Source organism: Triplophysa rosa, linkage group LG23 (assembly GCF_024868665.1).
Source record: "Triplophysa rosa linkage group LG23, Trosa_1v2, whole genome shotgun sequence".
NCBI lineage: Eukaryota > Metazoa > Chordata > Actinopteri > Cypriniformes > Nemacheilidae > Triplophysa > Triplophysa rosa.
In genome coordinates, this window is record NC_079912.1 from 3490855 (window position 1) to 3514038 (window position 23184).

At 40.4% G+C, this 23184-nt stretch overlaps 1 protein-coding gene across 1 annotated transcript in view; it reads right to left on the reverse strand.

Annotated features, from left to right (window-relative positions):
• Positions 1–23184, reverse strand: part of ofcc1 (orofacial cleft 1 candidate 1) — a 98892-nt gene that overhangs the window by 71671 nt on the left and 4037 nt on the right. The window contains exons 3-9 of the mRNA XM_057323416.1: positions 20087–20191; positions 19320–19409; positions 14755–14930; positions 11728–11814; positions 11072–11133; positions 9888–10014; positions 4330–4569 (exon numbers count right to left, since the gene is read on the reverse strand). Of these exons, the coding sequence (XP_057179399.1) occupies positions 4330–4569; positions 9888–10014; positions 11072–11133; positions 11728–11814; positions 14755–14930; positions 19320–19409; positions 20087–20191 (887 nt within the window). The remainder of the gene's footprint in view (positions 1–4329; positions 4570–9887; positions 10015–11071; positions 11134–11727; positions 11815–14754; positions 14931–19319; positions 19410–20086; positions 20192–23184) is intronic.

The following is a 23184-nucleotide window of genomic DNA, read 5'->3' on the forward strand; positions in this document are numbered from 1 at the left end:
CGCCCTGCTGGGGGGTTACAACGTCCGGTAGCACTATGTCCGGTTAGAGCTATGTTGTGGATAACTCAGTTGGCACCCGGCCTAAGGGGCAGGGCTGCTCTGCCCAGCCCGCCCCCAGGAGGTGCTTGCTTAGTGATGGATAGAGTGCCTGTTCTTCACCCAGTGGGGGGGGGGTACTGTCATAGGCGTACACCCTACCGGCCGCCAGTCTTGCCTGATGCCTGCAAGACTCGAGCTGATACCGGCTTTACGTGGAGGCTGTAGGACCTCGCGAAGGTGATGGGTGTAGCCCAACCCGCAGCTCTGCAGATGTCTGTCAGAGAGGCGCCTCGAGCCAGTGCCCACGAGGAGGCTGTACTCCGTGTGGAGAGAGCTCTCACCCAGTAGGCACGGGCGATCTTAGGACAGGTACGCTGTAGTGACGGCGTCCATGATCCAGTGCGCCAATCTCTGTTTGAGACAGCCCTCCCTGCTGGTCTCCAAAACAGACAACGAGCTGCTCAGAGCTCCAGTGGCTCCGCGTGAGGTCCAAGCAGAGGAGCAATGCGCGTACTGGACACAACACGGATGGGGTTGGGTCTTCCTCCCCGGTGGGGAGCACCTGTAAGTTCACCACCTGCTGGAAGGGGAGTGGTGGGAACTTCAAGTATCACCGGGCCCAAGTTCTAGGCAATCTGTGGAGACGGAGAATGCTTGTACGTCCGCTACTCTCTTGAGCGCCATCCGGAGAGCCGTCTTCATCGTGAGGTGAGAAAGAGCGGAATCTCCAAGGGGCTCCAGGACCGCATCAAGGTCGCAAGAGGGTACGGAGCGCTGGTGAGGCGGTAGCCTTCCCGAGCCCCTTAGGAACCAAATGATCAGGTTGTGCTGTCCTAGAGATTACCAGCAACTGAGTCGTGATGAGAGGCAATAGCGGCTCCATACACGTTCAGTGTGGAAGGGGAGAGATTACTCTCGAGTCTCTGGTAGGAAAGCACGTACCCGATCGAGCAACTCCGCGGGTCTTCTCTTTGAGAAGAGCACCAGGATGAGAAGAGTCACCACTTATAGGCGTATAGTTGCCTAGTGGCCAGGGCCCTAGACTGAGTAGTATCCCAGCGTACTGGAAGCAGACCTCGTGTCCGTCCCCCTCCTCGATGAGTGTGTTGCACCCACGAGAATAGCGGGACATGCCATGCTGGAGAAATTAACTCTTTAAGAGAAAACACTCGAACACTTCTGGAACCGCCGAGACACCCAGGGGAAGTCGCTGCAGGAAGGAACAGTGCGCTGCATCACGTCGTAGAACCGGCAGTCTTGTAGTACTCTCTTGTAGCGAAGTCTGTTGATCACGAGCGAAGGCTCCGAAGAACAAAAGGTGAATGAATGAGGCACGCCATCTCCCTTTTATACCCGGATATCCGGGGGCGGAGTCCGGCATGCAAATTTCAATCGCCAATTTCATTGGCCTTTTCTAAGAAGTCGGAAGCGATTGGTTCTCAAGGACGAACCCCATCTGTCGTCTCGACACAACGTCGAGAGACCGACAGAAAGGGAACTGGCTTCATTCTTCCAGATGCTAAAAAGTCATCACAAAATTATTGCTTTTATATTTCATAGCATATTCCAATGGCACTAACATCTTATATTGTTTTTTCTATTTCATTGAGATCTAAGTGTTTGCGTTACAAACTACAGCTAAAAAAACTAAACCAAAAAAGAAGAAAATGGATATGCTTTGAAAACGTCTTGGTTACGGATGTAACCTCAGTTCCCTGATGGAGGGAACGAGACATTGTGTCGAACCGACAGATGGGGTTTGTTTTGAGAACCTATCAACTTCGACTAGACTTAGAAAAGGCCAATGAAATTGGTGAATGAAATTTGCATGCCGGACCCTGCCCCCGGATATCCGGATATAAAAGGGAGACAGCGTGCTGCATTCATTCACCTTTGGGTTGAGGAGCTTCAGAGCCTCTCACGACTGCTGCAGCGGGCGGCACGCGTTGTGGCATGAAGGACACAACGTCTCGTTCCCGCCATCAGGGAATTGAGGTTACATCCGTAACCAAGACGTTCCCTTTCTGTCGGTCTCTCGATGTTGTGTCGAACCGACAGATGGGTTTCCTATAGAAAACGCCTCAAGCGACGGTGACTGGCCTGGGTGTGTGCGCTAGTGCAAAATTGTAACCTTCCAGTGGATAGGTAGGGGTTCCCAGAGCTTTTGGAAAAAGTGGGAAGCCCCTGCCTTTGGCCGTCAGAGGCGGCAGCCTTGTTTCTCTAACAGCGAGAAACCTCCCGGTACCGTAAGGGCCACTGGGTAAGCGCTATTTCCTCAATGAGGGGACGCGCTACAGAGACCACTTCCTACCGTAGGGAGGAGTTTAGTGGAGACACCAACATGGTCTCACTGGTAGGTGAGAACTCATGGGAGGAATGTGCGGACTGAAGGAGTTTACCGCAAGGTGGAGGTCCATGTATCATGAGGATACATCAGACGGAACCGCTCTGCTGATGGGTTACTACGTCTGGAGCACTAGGTCCAGTTAGAGCTACGTAGTAGATAACTCAGCTAGTACCCGGCCTAAAGGGGCAGGGCTGCTCTGCCCAGCCCGCCCGCAGGAGGTGCTTAGTGATGGATGGAATGCCTGTTCTTCACCCGGTGGGGGAAGTAAGGAGGCAAAAGTAACACGCTGACCCACCTAGGAGGGGGGAAGGTGCTTTCGCAGGTATACTCTTGCTCTCTCAATGCCTTGGCCTGATGGACCTGCAGGATGGCCATGGCGTGGAGAGAGGAGGCAGCTTGGCCTGCAGCAGTGTAAGCCTTCGACACCAGAGATGCTGAAAACTTACACGCTTTGGACGGGAGTCTAGGTCGACCTCTCCAGGTGGCCGCTGTCTGTGGGCACAGGTGCACCGCGACCACACGTTCCACCTGGGGCACATCGACGTAGCCTCTAGGGAAGTAAGGGCGATGGAACTGGAGTGAACGAGCCGAAAAGGGGGCGTTCCAGGTCTTTCTAAATTCCTCATGCATCTCTGGGAAGAATGGAACCAGGGCCGAGCGTGGCTTGGAGTTGCGTCCTGACCCGAGGTACCATGTGTCCAGCCGCGAGCGTTGGGGAAGGGGCTGTGCGGTGCACTGCAGCCCAATGCTCACGGCGGCCCGGGAAAGCATGGCTGACATCTCGACGTCTGCCTCTTCCTGGGCTCGACCCCCCGACTGAGGGAGCTCCGAGGAATCGTCGGGGTCGGATGCCAGTAGATCGCCCTCCGATGCTGCGAGGGACATCTCATCATCATCACGCACCGTTTCCGAATGCGTGGCTGAGGTACAAGACGGGGTGGGACAACCTCCTGGGGAACGGTCAGACGAGCTAGACGGGGTGCGAGTGGTCCGCAAGCGCTTGGCTGACAGATTTACGTTTGCAGTAATCCCCATATCACCCTCGCCGCTCGCCGTGGCGGACGGCAGGGTCTTAGCCACTGCTGTCACGGCCCGGGAAGCAAAGGAGGTCGTGGCTGGATCTCAAAAGAACACAGCCACCCGTGACCGCAATGTCTGGATCGCCATCCGCCCGCAGTGCGGGCAGGACGTGTCCACAAAGGCTGCCTCAGCTTGCTGGAGACCCAAACACTTGAGGCAGACATCGTGTCCATCCCCCTCCTCAATGAGAGTATCACACCCACGAGAACAGCGGGACATGCCAAGCTGGAGAAATTTAGCTGTTTTAGAATCAACACCTCTGGAACCGCCGAGACGCCCAGGGGAAGTCGCTGCAGGAAGGGACAGTCCGCTGCACCACGTCGTAAGATTCCGGCAGAAGAGTAGTAGCTAGTTCTGAAGTCGATCATCAATCGTAGGTTCCGAAGAACAAAAGGTGAATGAATGCAGCATGCCGTTTCCCTTTTATACCCGGATATCCGGGGGCGGAGTCCGGTATGAAAATTTCATTCGCCAATTTCATTGGCCTTTTCTAAGTCTAGTCGAAGTTGATAGGTTCTTAAGACAAACCCCTTATCTCGGTTCGACACAACGTTGAGAGACCGACAGAAAGGGAACTCATTATTTTTGCCAACATGATGACAAATGCCGTTAGTGGTGTTTGTCAGATGATAGACAGCCCCTCTGAGCGCCGCTCGTGATTGATAGCGGTAAAATATCTCACAATCTGTAGCGTATAGGTGATGAGGTTTGATTACTGTGCTCTTTAATGCCACATGAATCCACTCACACCAATCTACACACATCAAATGGTTTCCTTTAACATTAGTCGTTTTGTTGTTGAGGTTAAATAAATAGCATGGCTCTGGACGTCTCGAAAGGGCATCTCGCTGGGGTTTTCTTACCATGTAGAGGCTCTGGTTAATGTTGAGATCTGTGTCACAGTATCGGCCCCTGTGTTGCACAGGTTCTGTGCTTCCAGTCCACCGCTGCTCTTGTAAACGAGACCACCGCAGCGTACGGCCACCCAGCTCAGTCTGGAGAGACACGGTCAGTGAGTACAGACCTTTGGGCAGCTTCTCTCTCACGGCCCTCAGACACAAAACATGCACTTCAGTGGGCTGCGGAGTCTTGGTCCATTCCACCTACAGACAGAGAAAATATGTTTTTTTCTTGTCGTTGTCAGGCGGAATCCTTGTATCTCCAAAACAATTATTTTTTAGGAAATTAAAAAAACTGCATATTTTTTGAGTTATTAAACATTGTATCGTTAAAGTTGGTATTATACCTTATATTGCTATCATATACTGTTGTGTACCAACATTAACGCATCATTTCCCCAAAATCATGTTTAATCGGAGATACAAGGTTTATGACTTGGGAGCAGGGAGATACGAGATTACGTTGTCATTGATAAGAATGGTACGGACACAGACGTCGCTGCTGCCAGCAGTGTTCATCAAAGTCTGGGGTTGCGTTGAGCCTTTTGACAAGAGACAAGGCTTTATGAGCTAATGAAAGCTAATGATTGTGGTTACATAGATCTTCCTAAACTCTATTTTAAACATTAGAGCTATGAGTGATGCAATACCAAAATAAAACGTTAAACAGGCTGTCTAATATAGGCGGAAATTAATCTGCACGCAAATAAAGTCGGTGGTCGCGTTGAGCCTCTTGACAAGAGAAAAGGCTTCAATCGTTAACCAAAGGTAATGACTGTGGTTACATACATCTTCCTAAACTCTATTTTAAAGGTTTAAGAACTATAAGTGATGTAATACAAAAAACGATGAGCTGACTAGGCTGTCTAATAGGCGGAAATTAGCCGAATCTGCTCGCAAATTTACCTTTGTGGCTCACGGGCTTCCTTCTGCACCGAAGCATTACAGCTATCGATTTTTAACAAAACAGGCCTACTCAAATGTATCTAACCTAACTATTTTCACTCGTTATTGTCTAAAAAACTTTCAATCAGGAGACGTAATGCCGAGAAGCTCCCACGGAGTGAAGAAGAGGTGGAGTTACGAGACTTCACAGATAGTTGAAGTGTCCAATGGAGTTAAGAGATTTGCTCTCAAGTTATTTTCAACACTTTAGATTGGTTAATAATTTGTAAAAATAACAGACCCACATGGGGACTGACCAATAGCATCAATTTGTGAAAAAATATTAAATTTACCAAATTTGGACATAGGAGGTTTCCGCCTGACAGCGACATATGCTGTTGTGTTGATGCATTTTCTGTTTAAATAGGAAGTACTGGACATACGGTACATATGTATTGTTTAAGCTTTGCAGTTTTTGTTTACAAGTATACTTTTTATTAGGTTGTTTATGAGGAGGAGCATTTTTTACTGAACAATTTTGACCAGGATGTGGTGTTCAAATATTTTTGTAAGAGAAAGACTGTTGTGCAAATTTTAAACTGTTAACTGATTTAAGACTGCTGAAGTAAGATGTTCTCATAGCTAACAGATGTGAAATAAAGGCCACAAAACGTTGAGGTTTTGAGATTCTTGGTTTCACACCACTGCTAGTAGGCCTACTGATGACCCAGATGGCAGTATTTGTTGTTTAGATGAATGAAAACATTGGGATAACAAAGCAAAGGCAATAACTCTCAGGGCTGCTATAGTACCGTCTGATACAGGAATTATAGCTGTGTTAGTGTTATAGTGGAAAAATGAGGATCAGACTAGACAGTATTTATGATGTTTAACAGTGTAACATTTCTGTGTTCTAACAACTGTAAGCGACCAAATGTGTTTGTGTGATCATGGCCATATCCACCATTGAGGTCCCCGAGGTCCGGACCTCTGTAGTTGTTCCATGGTGTGTAATAAAAGTCGTGAAAAAAATGCCTAATAAGACAAACTGTAGCACTGTCAATAATGTAGAAAATGTAATAGTAATCCGAACTCCAAAAGGCGAAAACATAAATTACGTGTTTAATGTCAGTGTGATGAGACAAAAACATGACCAGACCTTCAGAGCGTGGCTTTGACTCAGGTGTGTTAAAACAACAATATTATTTGCAAATATTTCAAAGGCATCACTTTTAAATGAATTCTCATTCTTTAATTCTGCTACTATATTCTTTCAATTTGACCCATTTTTTATAAAAAAACAAGGATCTGCAACTTTTGTAATTGATGTACTATATATGCCTGTAGCTTACTCAAAAATGAAAATTCTGTATCACTTGCTTACCTAAACTGTATGTCATTCCAAACCAAAATGCTCTTTCATGAAAGATAGTTTATATTTCTATGTGGAAATATTTTTATAAAAATATCATAACATGGATAAAAGCGTCTGCCAAATGAATAAACGTAAATGTAAATGGTCAGTGTGTTCACTTTCTTCACTGATAAACACGAAAAGACAGACATGGTTTTAGCTATTGTTATCTAATTTGCAGTCAAAATGTTCTAAAATGCACATATGTAGATCAAGAAATAAAATTTTAAAAAAAATGGGACAAACTCAGTTTTTGAAACTCGGTAGCCTATTTCTAAAATCCTGCATACGGCCCTATGTGTGATTGCTAAAAGGTCTATAATTAACAAGTGCAAAGCACCAAATGTGAGTCAAAGTTGTCTGTGGTTAATATATTGTCACGGTCCTACCTTCTTGTTTATGAATTTCTAGTCGTGTGGCAGGATCGGGACAGAGCCCTTAGGTTTAATGTGAGAAAGCCACGAGTTGTTTGTTTTGACATCTCATGTGTTTTCTCGTGTCTCGTCATTGGCCCCACCCTTCTCGTTTCATGTATTGCTTCCCTCTCGTGTCTAATGTTCCTCACCTGCCCTGTGTAATTATCCCTCGTTTGTCTTGCCTATAAATGCCCTCATGTTTCTTTGTCTTGTGCGCTTGGATTACGTTTGTTGTGCTTACCTGTGTTGATGGTGTTTTGTTGCGGTCCATGTTCCTGTTTGCTGTGTAATCCCCAGTCCTGTAGTAAGTGTTTAGTCTAGTTTTTGCCAAGTGTTGTTTAGTCCAGTTAAGTGTTTAGTGAGTCCTCGTTCTGTTCTTGTATATCGTTTTCTTGTTCCTGTGTTTTACCACCGTGTGGGTTTTTGTTTTGTGTTTTGTTTCTTTGTTAAAAAAAATCTCTGTTACACAAAAGACTTTTAATGACAAAAATACAAAACAAAGAACCACGAGGGGGTAAAACACAATGACACGAGGAATATAATAACACAGACTAAACAGGAACAATAAACTAAACTAAGACAACACTAGACAAAGATACACTGACTAGACTTACTGGTCACAAAGCTTCCAGAACCAGGGAAAGACGCAACGTCTTACAAGGCATACGAATACAACAAACGCAGACCAAACATAATACATGAGCAACAAGACAATGAAACAAGAGGACAATTTAAAGGGAAGACAAACGAAGGATAATTGACGAGGGGCAGGTGAGAAACATAAGACATGGCAGGGAGGCAATACATGAAACGAGAGGGGCGGGGCCAATGACAAGACACGAGAAAGCACATGAGATGTCAAAACATAAACAACTCATGGCTTTCTCACATAAAACCTAAGGGCTCTGTCCCGATCCTGCCACACCACTAGGAATTCATAAACAAGAAGGTAGAACCGTGACATAGGCTATATATATATTGTTGCATCTATCTGTGTACTTTCACATGTAATTCACATTTTTAATTTTTAAGAACTGACCAGTAGGGATGTAACGATTCACCGTGAGCCGGTTGAAAATCGGTTATAATGAGCGACGATTCAAATCGGTTGAGGCTTGAACTGAATCGCAATACATTTTTTGAACAGCAGGGGCCGCTATTTTCACTGCAAACCTAAACGTGGATGCTGATATTTCTTAAATGCAAAAAATCCAAGAAAAGCACAGACAGTATTAGTTTGTTTATATTAAAGAGACTTTTTCTATTATTAATTTGTTATAAAATTGCAGTTTAGTTTTGTTATTTGAAATNGTATTAGTTTGTTTATATTAAAGAGACTTTTTCTATTATTAATTTGTTATAAAATTGCAGTTTAGTTTTGTTATTTGAAATAAAACATTATTTTATCATACAAAGAAAGTTTTGTTATTTGAAATAAAACATTATTTTATCATACAAAGAAACGTGAAGCATTTAAGAAATAATGCAAGGGACGTTGTTCATTTCTAATTTGTTTCAACTCATTTTTTCAAAATAAATCGTGAGTAAATCGTGAATAAATCGCATCGCGAGATCAGAATCGTGAACCGCATCGCATCGTGAGCTAAGTGAATCGTTACATCCCTACTGACCAGTACTAAACATTAGAAATACTGAAAAATTAGAAGTCTATAGAGATTTCCAAGAAGCTAAAAGTGGCCATAGTCTAACACCGTAACACAACTGTAGATGAAGTCAAAGCTCTCAGCATCCTTCACTTGTCCTCTGTCATCCTTTGCTTTCTGTCACACAGACGGCCTTTCACTAAAATCTTGCTGACAGATCGACAAACACACACATTAACACGCACACACACACTGCATACAGGAAACACCACCTCCAGGATGCACAAGTAGACATGAATACACACACATAAAAACGTATTTTCTTTCTAAGATAGCCTAATATTCCAAGATTAAGCTTTCTTCTTAATTATTTTCATTTTAATTAGTAAATCTTAATTAACAATGAACATTTACCCTTAAAATGTTTGGCGTGAGAAGGAAGGAGGATGGTGGTGGTGGCGGCGGGGGGTCGAGTGAATAAATATGACAATCTTTTCAAGTCCTGAAGGCAGGATTAGTGATGCAGGCAGGCTTAGTTATTAAACACGTTCTAAATTAAATGCCTCCATGAATTTTGTACAGAAATATATTTTCATAGTTTTGCATGCCAAATGTGACATTTTACATTTGAGATTCATCTGCCACTGTAATTTTGGAAATGTCATATAAACAAAGATTTTGTCATTTACCAATGAAATTACTATGCGTGGCAGGTCGGCCATTGCTTTTCTGGTTGCGCGGGTTGTTTCAAGTCAGCAAGCCATAAAATATCTTTATCTCTCTGAAACACAGCAATTTGAGAGATAATGGAACAGTGACTGGGGGGCACAGATGCCAGGCTGAGGAATTATACCACAATCTCACTGCGTTTACTGCCTCCCTCAAAGCTGACGCGCTCCGTCTGCAAACTGACACTACTGCTGCTGCTGCTGCATGGCCTTTTTAGAGGACGCGGAAGATTTTGCAAGTACTTTTCTCTTTTCGTTTTAATCTGAAAACCTTTCAAAAACATAAATAACGGCACAATGTTGCGTGTGTGCTCAGCGAATGTCATGACCCAAAGGGTGAGAAGAGGAGGGTATGTATGGTGAACTGTTACTGTACAAAACTCTCATTATTAGCTCATTCTCAGGAAACACAGAAATCTGTAATTCTGAAAGCCATTTTCTGGCTTTTTTATATGTTGATTGTGAGTGTGCATACCTTCCAGCGGAGGTCAGTTCCGATGCCCAACATGTCTGTGCTTCCCGTCTCTTCTATAATCTCACCGTATTGGTTGATGACTTCATCTTGATGCTGCCGTAGAGCATTTAGCAAGCGAGTCTCTGTTCTGATGAGATATATAGATACAAACTCTCAATAATTATTAACACCACACAATTAAAAGACACCTTCCTATTATCAGACATTTACTGAACACGGAATTATTTAACAATACTGCTACACTATTAAAATGGTTGTGTTAATTTTAACACATTTTTGTGTTATCCTACTTAACACATTTTGTGTTGATTTTTTTACACAAAAAAAAACACAAAATATGTTGTTTTCAACACAACTGTTTTTAGAGTATACTACAAGCATTGATGAAGAGATTATGAAAATCTGTTTATGGACAAACTTATGATTCATTCTTAAAATAAGGGCACTTTTGACTCCTTGAAAGGTGACATGGTAACATAAAAAGTGAAGACATTATTTGTTTGTTTGTTTACGAAATGTGAACATTTAATGTGTGTACAGTACACATTTCCTTTTTTACACTTCTTATAAATGTATAGCAAAATACAAGTAAAAAGTAATTCCTTTATATAAGTATAATTTCCTGTAATAAACATTATAGGAAAAAAGTATGCAATAAACAAGTTTTGTGCTAATAGTTTTTTCATCCTACACAACAGAAAAGTTGTAAGTACATCACAGTAATTGTTGTGGGTGGTGTGGCCTTGATCTGATACAGACGTCTCTGACTAACAGACACTCAGCCCTGATATGAGAGGACACAGAGAGGGTCATCTAACAAACCTCTGCACAAGTGTCCAACTAACAGCCCTGATTTCATTACATCAGTCTGTGTGCTGCTGCTCAATTATTAAAAACTTAAACACAGCCGAGCCTGCAGGCCCGACACTCATGAGCATGAGAAAGAGAGAGAAGGAGGGAGAGCACTAGACTGAAGTGAACAGGGTGAAATTGATGTTACTTTGCGTCCAATGACACGGACAGATTTTACCCCCTTTGGCAACTTACCCACAATGCACTGGTAGAGACAATACAATGTAGAGTATATTACATCTCCTCACAAATGTCAGCAAAATGTAAATGGTTTTGGAAACACAGATTAATGATTATTTCACATCAAATGGGATGTAAAGGAATTCACGCACCGTTTGAAAGCAACGTAGAGTCTGTCCTGAAGAACTTCCTCCTCCTTATTTACGTTCCTGATCTAAAAAAAGTATTATGTTTTAAAAAATGATCATTGTAAATATTTACAAATAATACACAAACATCATAAAAGAACGTTGTCTGTTTGTGCAATATCTTTTAAAAGCCAAGGCTTAAATGACCAAAAAGAATTAGATAGGCCTACGGTATATATTTTTTGAGTGAAAACGAATGCATTTTTCCAATACATATACATTTATATATATACTATATATATCAATGAAAGATTTTCAAAGACTAAAGAAATTTTCTTAGTAAAATAATTAATAATTAATATATGACACACGTTAAAAACATTAACAAAACTATTTACATGGGGTCAAATTGAACACAATAAGCAGTTCATGTTAAATTGATTGAAAAAGAGAATAGAGAGAAGAGACATAACAACTCAGTCCTGCCCCCTTCTAGAACTGTAAACATATACTAGGTATGTTTAATTGTAATTTATAGTAAAATCATAAAGATCTAGTGTTTTAAGTAATATTACAATGTGGTAGATGGCAACAGACTCTCGGCTGCACCTCCTGTTCCTCAGCAAATCTCATTTGACATACCTACATTATCTTTCCTTTTTCTGGACACACTTCAGTACCTTTGAATTCCCCCTTAAGAACGACATTACTCTCTTCTTTCTCGCCCACACCTTTTCCTCAGTCATTCCCTTCTCAAAATGGGTTTCCTGCAAAAAAGGAAAATCCGTGCTCTCATTTAGGACCAGCACACTCCAAGCAACCGCTGCATGCAACTAACATGAATTCACAACATCTGCAGGCAAACCCTACAGACACATACGGCAGAATTTAGTCAACACGACTTTATACTCGCTTTGTCCTGCAAGTGTGCTTAAGCATACAATATTATTGTAATAGCTGGTGGCAAGTGTGGAAAGGATAACATGTTGTGGGGTTTTTCTTTCAGTTGGAGATCAGAAAAAGTCATCATCTGCAGTAACACACACCAAGAGTGATTATTCAACACACGTCATTGCATCGCATCCGCTCAGTGTGCATTCATTTCTCATTTTAACATTATGTTCTCTATTTAATGTGCAACTCTTCATTTCAGTCGTAACAAGTTGCCAAGACAGATTACATCTAAAAATATGTTGACTAATTCTGATCTTGTTCAGTGTGATTCTACATTTTGCTTTAACATATTGAACAGAATTGTTTGATGTGGAACGTACATACTAATAAAATGTACCTTAGCAGGTAGTATCCTGTGTAGACTATTAGACAATCACTGTCAAAAAGCAAGATGATAAAAAAAACTTTTTCGCAGCAATGTCATAAAGTATTTTTGTTTTATTTTATTTTATTTCCTTTCCTTTCAGTCAAAAGTCCATAAAAAAACATGTATTTTTACTCTTTTAATAGTTAGGAGAACTCTCTTCCACAACCAGCACCTTTACTACTACAACAGAAAGGTTCTGTGTATGTTATTAAACCATACAGCCCGACAAAGATCCTTTAAAGAACCCGTAATGCCAACATTCTTAAAAATAAAGGTCCTCTTAATTGTTCCATATTGAACCTCTAACACGTGAAAAACCTTTTTGCTTCACAAAACGCTTTTTGTTCTTTGTTCTATAATATAACTATGTCTATAAAGCCTGGCTCAGATTACAAGATTTCTCGGCCAGATTTTACCCCGATTTCCCCTCCCGAGAATCTTTGAAAAAATCGGGTCCAGAACCTCGATCGGGTCCGAGGTTCGGCCCAGATTATCACGTAATGTGAGGCGTTCACAGATCGAATCTTACACCTCCCGATCTGCTCCGAGAGAAATCGGGGCCGCCCCGATCATATCAAACATGTTTGATATTTAGGATTTTAAATCGGGGTGATGACTTTGGTACTTTCGCAACAGCCAATGAGAGGCACATCTGTAAGGTGACGGATGTGACTGACAGACCTTTAAAAATGTCGACCGCAAAAGCTCCTACAAGGGAATGTTGGACAGCGGAGATGGAGGAACAACTTGTGGCAACAACATGATTGTCTATATAATGTATCCTCCAAAACATACCACAACCGCACAGATAAGGAAAAGAGCTGGGGAGAAGTCGTGTCGGTTTTAAATGTACCGGGTAAGTTAACTGCTAACGCGCAGCTTGTAGTTTCGTTCAACAGACTGTTATTTGGCTATAGGCATACATATAACATGCATTTATGTGTTTGTTTTTACGCTGTGTCTTATAATCACATTGGCATTCATCTTTATTCTCGGCAGTGAGAAAGCGATTTTTTTTCTTCCGTTATTTATTAACATTAAACTTAAGCGGCTTGCCCAAAGCACAGTCATAACTTCAGCCCTAGCAAAAAGCATTATAGCACCCCCTGCTCAAAATACGTTCCCGCGGCTTTGGACAGACAGACAGAGAATCATTCAGAGAGCGACATAGACGTTACACAACCGTTGCCAGGTGAGATCATGTGAAATTAACTTTGCGATGTCCCTTTGTTTACTTCTGTTTCCCGGTGAGATGACGTAAGAGGCGTCCTCTGGTATGATAATCTTAATATTATACTGTAGTTTGGGTGTTTTAGGATGTCTTTTGATGTGCAATTATGACATAAAAAAACTTCCAATCAAACTTTCTAAATTTTTATTTTTGCACTTGCTACCTTTAGTCTTATTTATAAACACAACTTTACCCCCCAACGTTTTCTTATCTGGACATTTCACATTTATAAATTCAAGTTTGCAAAGGGCAAACCTATTTTTGTAGTGCTTGAAAAAGATATTCAAATGTAGATGTGATGTCAACATCTAAAAATAGTAAACCCATTAAAACGGTTACTATTAGCTCCTTTTACAAAACGGCATATCCTATGGATATGTAAAATATGTGTAATTTAGTTGTACACTGATGAGTGTGAGCTTGTTTAAGGATTTAAATAAAATAATCTGTCAAGATTCTTTTTATGTGTGTGCTGCAACCAGATTTTTAATCTTTCCGGATTTTAAAACTCCTGTAGTCTGAGCTAGGTTTAAGATTTTAAATAAGAGAATCTGTTAAGATTCTCCTTATGTGTGTGCTTCAATCAGAATTTTAAATCTTTCATGATTTTAAAACTCCTGTAGTCTGAGCCAGGCTTAAGACATGAAAAAAGAACATTTGGGTTCTTTGTGGAACCAAAAATGGTTCTTCTATGGCATCGCTGTGAAGAACCTTTTGTAGCAACAGAAAATGAAAATGAAGAGAGCTGATTCTAGCTAGGTTTTCATTGCTTTAAGGTGCTAATAAATGTGCTGAAAAGGTTCTTCACAGCATTGCCATAGAATAACCATTTTGGTTACACAATGAACCATTTAGTCAACGGTTCTTTAAAGAACCCTCTCTTTCTTACTTTTTTATAATCTGATGAACCTTTTTTCGCCACAAAGAACATTTTGTGAAACAGAAAGGTTCTTCAGATTTTAAAGGTTCTTTATAGAACCAAAATGTTCTACTTTAGCATCGAAGAACCTTTTGAAGCACCTTTTTTTAAGAATGTATTGTTTGAGTGGTATTATAAAACACAACTAAAACTCTAACAATAATACTATATAAAGATATTGTTGTCAAGTGATTTTGCTTAAGGACTCAAATGTGGCAATGATGTGGAACTCTAACCTGTGCCAGTGCAGGTCTGCCCACAGGGATCATGTCTTTCTGCACATGCTTTCTGAGCTGCTCAATGTAGTGAGGTATGACCTCTGTTCGTCTCTCCAGCTGTTCGGCTCTTGGTTGATCTTTCCATCCACCCGATGGTTCAGCTTCCTCAACCTCATGCGCAGACATCACTGTACCTATTGACAGAAAAAAAAAACATGAAACAGCACATCTACAGTACTATGGGTGCCATGGTCACATTTGATTTTCAGCAAATGCTTAAATTTCAAACAACTTACAGTGCTTTTAAGACAATACATTTAATCAGTATCTGTGTTCCCTGGGGATAAAAGCCATGCCTTTTGCCCTAACAATGCATTGCTGTGCCAATGGAGCTACAGGAGATGCATGCGATTATGACTGTACATCATGGCCAATCATACACATCACAAACAGAAATCAGAGGCAGAATGTCAGAGCTGTAGACACATTCATTATTTGAACCAAATTACACTGAAATAGGATTTAATTAAAGTAGCGAGTTAATCAAAGCAAGTAGATCTAATGAAGCCCTAATGTGATTTTGTTCCCTTCGGTGGGGAAACATCTGGATCATGAATGGTCAAAGTGCAAAGATTTGAAATACCGGAGCACTGTTCCAAAACCTATGAGGTATACACCGGATAACAAAAATGTTTATAAAAGTTAATATACAGTGCACATTTATTCAACAAATGTAGACAGTGCACAGTAAGACAGCTCACTAGAGTTTTACAACATACACTGTAAAAATTAAAGGTACTTTGAGGAACCATTTGGGGTTCTTCACATTGCCACGCCGGCGGAACCCTCAGGGGAAACTCAAGGCACCGCTTAATGAAGGGTGGTTCTCTGAGGAACCCTCAATGCTTCTTGGGGATCCCTTTTATTAAAATGGTCTGGAACCATCTTGGGTGTTTCAAGGCACCATTTCACAGTTTATATTTGCTATTCACAATATTTTAATAAGCAGAAATACTAAATCAAATACAACAGTTTATTGATAAACAACAACAATTTACATTGAATAAATATTTACAGAATGGTCAATATTGAACATTACCATCCTAAATTCATGAAATCACATGTATAATTAATATTGTGTTGGTGATATTGTTATAAATGAAAAGTCTTTATCTTAACAAAACTAACCAAATAATTTGCCTTAATTTTAAATATACTGTACATACAGAAATATTTCAGGTACTTTGTACAAATGTACAATTGTAAAAAAGTCCAGCAAAAAAGTAGTCTCTCATAGCAAGGCCTACACCCATGGTAAAGTTGTAATTTGCGCAAATCCTTGCGAGCTAGAGGAAAACAATGCTGTTCTCTCCAAATGGGTTTCCTGCTATTACCAGGTGGTGTGAGGATCCATGTAGCTAAAGTAAAAATTATTTCTATAGTACATTTCACAATTTTGCATTGCTAAAGTAGATATGTATTTATGGTAAAAAGAGAACAGGAGCTGCGCCTGTTGGCCTTAGGTGTCCCAGGCAGTGCAAGGATGAGCATCAGGGTGGGCTGGGTCTGTTGGCCTTGGTTGCCCCTGCGAATAAGACATATGGAGGCCAAAAAGAGGGATTTAGATAACGTCTTATAAAACATTAAATTTAATCATTTAGCATGTCACAAATTGGTTTACAAATGTAACAATAAACAAAATATTACAATGCATGGAAGTCACTGTTTTGGTCTATGGTTAAGGAGTACAATAGGCTATTTATAGCAACAACTGTAATAATCCACTTTATTCAGATTTTCCATTGTCAATGAGTATTTTTACATGTGCAAATATAACAAATAACATACTAATGAAAATATAATAATAAATATAATACTTACATTTTTTTGCTGCTCAACTGGAAAATACTGAAAATTCTGAGTTAAAAGGATAAAAACAGAACTGAATGATAAAAATATTTAATTACAGACAATTTATGTAACATGGGTGGGAAAACCATTCAACACAAACATCAATAAGTTAAAAAAGAGCTATACATTCACTAAAAGTGAACATAATAGCTAAAAGTGGCTAAAAGTCATTGTTTGTCATTTAACACTAACGTTATCCATTTAACGTTAGCCCCACAAGCTTCGTCTTAACTTATATTCGTTAGCATCTCGGCTAAAACATGCGCTGCCTACACTGTGTAAATAAATGGTTTAAACAGCCAAAAGCGGCCATACAATTAGACGTGTCAGAGTATACATTTATATAAATAGTATATAGTTAGTATATTTAAGTTATTTTTATATTTTGACTTTACTTTCATCCAATGGGACAGTCCAGAGGTTGTTGCGATCCGTTATTTTGAATTCCCGCCTGTCGCGCGAGCGGAACAACACCGGTGAACACTCGTGCCACTCATGTTTGATCGCAGACGGATCGGCGACATCAAAGCACAGTGAGAGCTATTTGTGAACTGACTGCTCTGTATGCTTTAGAGATGTTATTCTAAGTCCGTATGCTTTTTGTCATAAGGTGATCGGTCTGCGCAGAGCTGGAAAAAGTTAAACACACATACCGAAAGCGCCACATGGCATATGCCTTGACGCTGCGACATTGGGCCAACAGCGCCACAGTACTGTGGAGGGCGAGACTGCACAATAAACACAGAGCAGCTGCAGTTTGTTGGGATGGAAAGCACAACAACGTTTACATTTTCAAAAGATTTCAGTGACTGAGGATCTACTTATAGAATAAAAAATGTTTATTTATAATATATTAATATAATTAATCATATAATACAAATAGTAAGAACTATAAAATAATCAAAAAGCTTGCTGAATTTTTTCAAAATAACATTTAGCCTTTTCTAATCATGTGCATGATTTTAAAATGTGTGTTCACTTAGCAGGGGCCAAAAACCAAACTTTGGACTATTCTTATTTTCATAAAACATCAAAATGATCAGACACTAAAAACCCTATTTCATGCAGAATTTTGTGGGGTTCCTCTAGATACTGTCTTGTACAAGAGAGATTCTCCAGGAACCACTTACAAGTTTACAGATCTTACAAGAACCATTTTTTAGAATTTGAGTTCCTTCAATAACCCACAAAGCACTTTGAGGTCCCAGTGTAGTGAAAAGGTGACTCCAGAACTTCACAACTGAATATGGGGTTATTCAAGAATCTTCTAGGTTCCTGGAAGAACCACAAAGACTATAGATGGTTCCACCATAACCTTTTTATTGAGAAAAAGAGCTTTGGAGCACTTAAAATACAGTTTAAGGTTCTTTGAGTACACAACAGGATATTTGAGGCACCTTTTATTTTTACTGTGTAGGGTCAGAGTTTATTACACAAACTCTCAAATTCACTTTTTCCAAATGTTGTCTGGCACTGAAAGAAAAAGACATTTGGCTTTCGTTTTAATTTTGAATACGGAATACTGGACTGCGTCTATTCAGCGACTAATGCTCACGGTATCCTTAAACAAAAAAAGCTGTAAAGAGTGTGGAGAAGTCAAGAGTATTACTACACTGTGGTGGCGGTAGAAGACGGTATGCAGGCAATTGTCTCAAGTCTATTGTGACTCTAGTAAAGCGTCATGGATGGATGCTGGCCATGATCTTTCTTCTACTGTGCTTGTGCTAATCCTATATCCACTTACCTTCTGCTTTTTTGAGGGATTTTATGAGCATTTTAAGACAATATTAGAGAGGCTAATCTATCTGCTCCAGCCAAATCCACAACAATCAACTTGAGTGTTAGACGGCTAACCAATTATTCATGTGTACCAGTAGGCCTAAACCCAGCGATGCTCTGGCAAACCAATTACAACCTCAGCCGATCCATCGAGAGCATTTTACACAAAAACAATAGCTGCATAAGCCCAGAGATGTTCTGCTGTACTTGGGCGAGAGTCTTTATCCAACACTTTGCTAATGGGACAAATGCTGCAGTCACGCACAATTATGAACCTCACACAGGACATCAAGCTCCATGTAGGCCTTAGAGCTCAGTGGTTAAGTGTTGAAGATTTTATCTCTTCGCACTGAGGTTACAGATGGGTAGGTTGATGTTGTGTGTTTTATTTAAATGCAAATTTGCCTCAGAAGGTTCTCCTATAAACAAAGAGTCAAATCTTGTTGACATAGTGGTAAGTATAGTTCAGATCATATCTAGTTTTGTGAATAGCATAGTACAAACCATGAGATTAATGTTTGAAAACAGTGTCATGGCAGACATTTCATAAAACAGTTGTGATGCATGGTTGAGAATAGATAGTTAAGCACATACATATCACTATAATGTCATAACAGTATATATTGCCTTTGTCATATATTGTCTTTTGTCAAAAGTGTACTGTATTTACATATTTATTTTTTACTTTTTTGTTACATGTCTTGTCACTTTCAACTATATGTGCACTGGAAGCTTCTGTCACCAAGACAAATTCCTTGTGTGTGTAAAGCACGCTTGGCAATAAAGCTCTTTCTGATTTCTGATAACTTATTACTAAGTTATTATTAAGTTATTAATCACTTGGTTACCAGCCCTGACCACTCATCAAAGTTTACAATAATTTCATATATTACCTGGTAAATCAATGACGGTGGAAGTGTCCTCTTCTTGAAGCATTTCTGAAAGTTTCTCATAAAGATTTTTCTCATCTTCATTCATAAACTCTGGGGGGGGAAATCAAAGCTCAGCAACATTATAACAGATGAACGTTATTGCTGTACTCTTGAACACCTCTTACTGACTGATTTCTTGTATTGCAAAGTCCAAATGAAACATAAAGGAATACATGGCATGAAATTTCCAACCACTGACACTAATTCTTGACCTTCATTTACATTAAATGATTATAGCTCAGAGCTAATAATAACATGCGAGTAAGCCCACTGTAAGTCATTCGACGGCAATGAAATTCATGCAAAATATCATTGAAGGTGTCTCCACCTCTGGAGTGTCATTATCAAAGGTTTGTGAGGATTGTGGAATATTACACGACGGCAATGTCCAAAAGATAGCCACGTTAATAGCCATGTTTCATTATAACATGCATATGACTTTGCTCCCCAGAGCATGCTTTTAATAGACATGCTGAGGTGTGTGTAGCACTATTGGAAGGAACCCCTCCATTTAAGAGAAGTTAAGGGAAGCGTAGGGAGCGCAAATGGAACTGACCAATGATAGGTGACCTTCAGCAATGACAGCCACCGCGCCGCCCTATCTCATCACCCATCAGTAAAAGTATTTACATAGACCGTCCCACTCAGTGTTCTGACTGGCTGCGAGTGATCTCGCTCACCCCGCTTTAATGAACTGAGACGGCCTATTACCAGAAAAAATGGCATACTTAATTCCAGCTCATCTCTGTCTCCGACCCCAGACATCCTGCACCGCCTTGGGTCACCCTCCACCGCCGACGAGGGGTCAAAGTAATTTTGGGGACCTTCATTTCCTGTGGAAAGTCCAGGCAGGCGAAAGAGAGAAAAGACAGCGTGAGGGGGATAGATGGCTGGTGAGCTGGGTGAGGTTAGTCATTATTAGAAGCATATGAAGCGAAAATGTTAATTTTGAAAGCTCACACCACTCTTGCTGGCTGGTGCAGGCTACCTGACAAGGCCCTGCTCTGCCTGGTTTCCCTGAGCTGTGCTCACCCGAGCCCGACGCTGCTCAGGGGCCTAATTAGCATGCTAGGAAAGGTCAGAGTAGGCAATCTCTTAAACACAACCTGCCATATGTTACCTGTGTTCAAAAGAACTAATAAGAAATGCGTACAAGACGAAGAGCAGCGGATTTCAAAGACAATACCCTAAGAGTGCTCCCGGGTCACCGGTCAGAGTGAAAGAGAGAAGAGGTGAGAGACGGGGCCACAGAGCTTACGCTGTATCACATTGACTTCTTATTAGCAATTGCTGACCTTTGGGCATCAAAGCTTTTTGCCAGAGTTTTATGGAAAGCCAGCAGCTAGAGGGGTTATTTCTATTAAACAGCCACTCTCTCCTCTTCACTATTCAACACCTACATGTGGTGTTCAGCGGGGGACGTCCATGGACATCACAAACACAGTTCTGGCGTGTCTTGACTTGCGTGACTTGAAGAGCTGCAGAAGATGCATCTGAGCAATCTTCATCTATAAAAAGAGCTAATTTGGTAAAATCTAATTTTTACACTGTTTAATTGACACTAATGGTGACCGGAAAAGGGTGCTCACACTGACAGTGATTCAAAACGACAGAGCAACCTGTGGTCCTTCCTTTTTAATAAAATATTTCTGACAAAAGTCTAGTAAGTCAGTTCAGTCAGCAACCATCTTAATAACACCCCCCGGGGAATTGTTTTCAACGTTGGAATAGGCATACAAGAACAGCTCCCATCCATTGTACTTGAATGGGGAAAACTATAGTGGATGTGTAAAACCAACAACTTTACCTGTCAGCTATAGTATCACAAAGCAGTTTTTTTTCAGGTAGATCATTGTAGTGCATATTCTAAATGTGCATAAAACGTATCTTGCATACTAAAATACATACTGCCTCTCTGAGATGCATTAGGCTCTATTAACTGTGCCTAATGATTTTCCCATTCTTTTTTCAATGTTAAATGCCCCTTTCTGATATATGTAACTGAGATGTGAGACATTGGCAACAAACAACATACTTAATACACAGGTTTTTTTGCACCATTTAAAATATTTGGCTTCTGTTTTTGTTTTTGCATAATGTTGGTTGTCTCCATATTTGTGTCTTTGAATTGTCATATATTTTATTTAAACACATGTTCTAGCCATCTTTCAGTGTTTCTTGTTCTTTATGAAACCCTCCTCGGTTCTCCATGCACACTATCAACAATGCAACTCTGTAATACAGACTGACATTTCTAGAATAATTCTGCGTATAAGTGACTGCATATCTGTTAAGAGAATGTCCAAAATAAAATTAGGGGAAAAATGCAATTTTCTAATGTTTGAGTAAATATTTTCTCAACTACATGCTTTTACAAAAACAGAACTTACAAAAACATATTTTCTTAAGAACAAAATTATGTTCTTTTATTTTTTTTCAGTGTGAATTGAAGTTGATGTAGTATTTATCTAAGGAACACATTTGAAATTATGCCCAGGCGAAGGCTAGGGTTTGATCTCAGCTTGAATTTGATAATCATTTGAATTATTTACATGCGGGAATATGCCTGCAGCTAAAACACACTACATGTTGGTTCCAATGCTCTGTGAGCTTTCACAACAGCACAGAGATGGCAGTCATCTGAAATCTACACTCCACTCACACTTTTCTGGCTTTCTTTGTACTTTCATTTCAACTCGTACATTATTAGGATGATAAATGCAAAACACATCTTATAATGAATTATAGAGTGAGACACAAAAAACTGCAATCCACATTAAAAAGTCCTATTCTAAATATTATATTTTAAATGGTTTTTAACCAACAGTAATCTTAATGTACTATTAAAATCTGACTCACGAACAAACCAGAGCCAGAGTGTAAATATGTGCACAGTGTTACATATGGTTGTGTAAAGTAAGTTGACTTCTGAGCTTACTTTAATGGTCTACTGCAGCTGATACTCTATTTCACATTATTGACACAAACTACTTAGTATAAAAATAGCAGAATGTGCTTGATTGTGGTTTATTGACGTTTATTCCTGTAATAACCTCTTCTAAGATAAGGAGGCTGAAGTCTTGTTCAAAGTGAATATTCTTTTTTATCTTTCTCTGTTGTTGATTTACTGCGTTGTGAGAAGATCCTGTAGGACTGTAATGAACTCAAATTTGGAGTCGAAGTACAATCCATAGTGCAGAAGTTTGATCAATACAATCCAAAACTAGGGCTGTAGTAAAGTCCACCATTGTCGAGTCCAAGACAAGTCCAAGACCAGGACTAGTCGAGACCGAGTCCAAAGAGGTTCGAGTCCAAGTCAAGTCCGAGTCCAAAGAGGTTCGAGTCCAAGTCAAGACCGAGTCCAATTGAGACAGTCTAGACAGAGACAGAAAAAAATCATGACTACAAGACCACATACTTAACTATTGATAATGTATGTGATGCAAGAGACAGCGTATCTTCTATTCTAAGATAATCATTTTCATTATTGTTTGTAATGATCAAAAAGCAGATAAAATAAGGTCATTTTATTTTTACTATATAGGTATAGCACTAAAGTCACAAAGCCGAAGTGTAACTGTTTATTACTTTTTTAAGGAACTTTTTTATCAGCCCTCCTAACAGCAAGGTTGTGCAGCAATGAACACTTTTGTGCGCGTGTGTGTGTGTGCGTGCGTGCGTGCGCGCGCCTGCCCGTGCACGTGCGTGTTCGATAGAGGAGCCGCTTGAAAGAGCAGAGGCTCAACGGCTCGTTTATAAGCACGTCGGTGCCCATCCTTAAATAACATGTTCATCACAATGACAATAAAAATACGATCAATCTTAT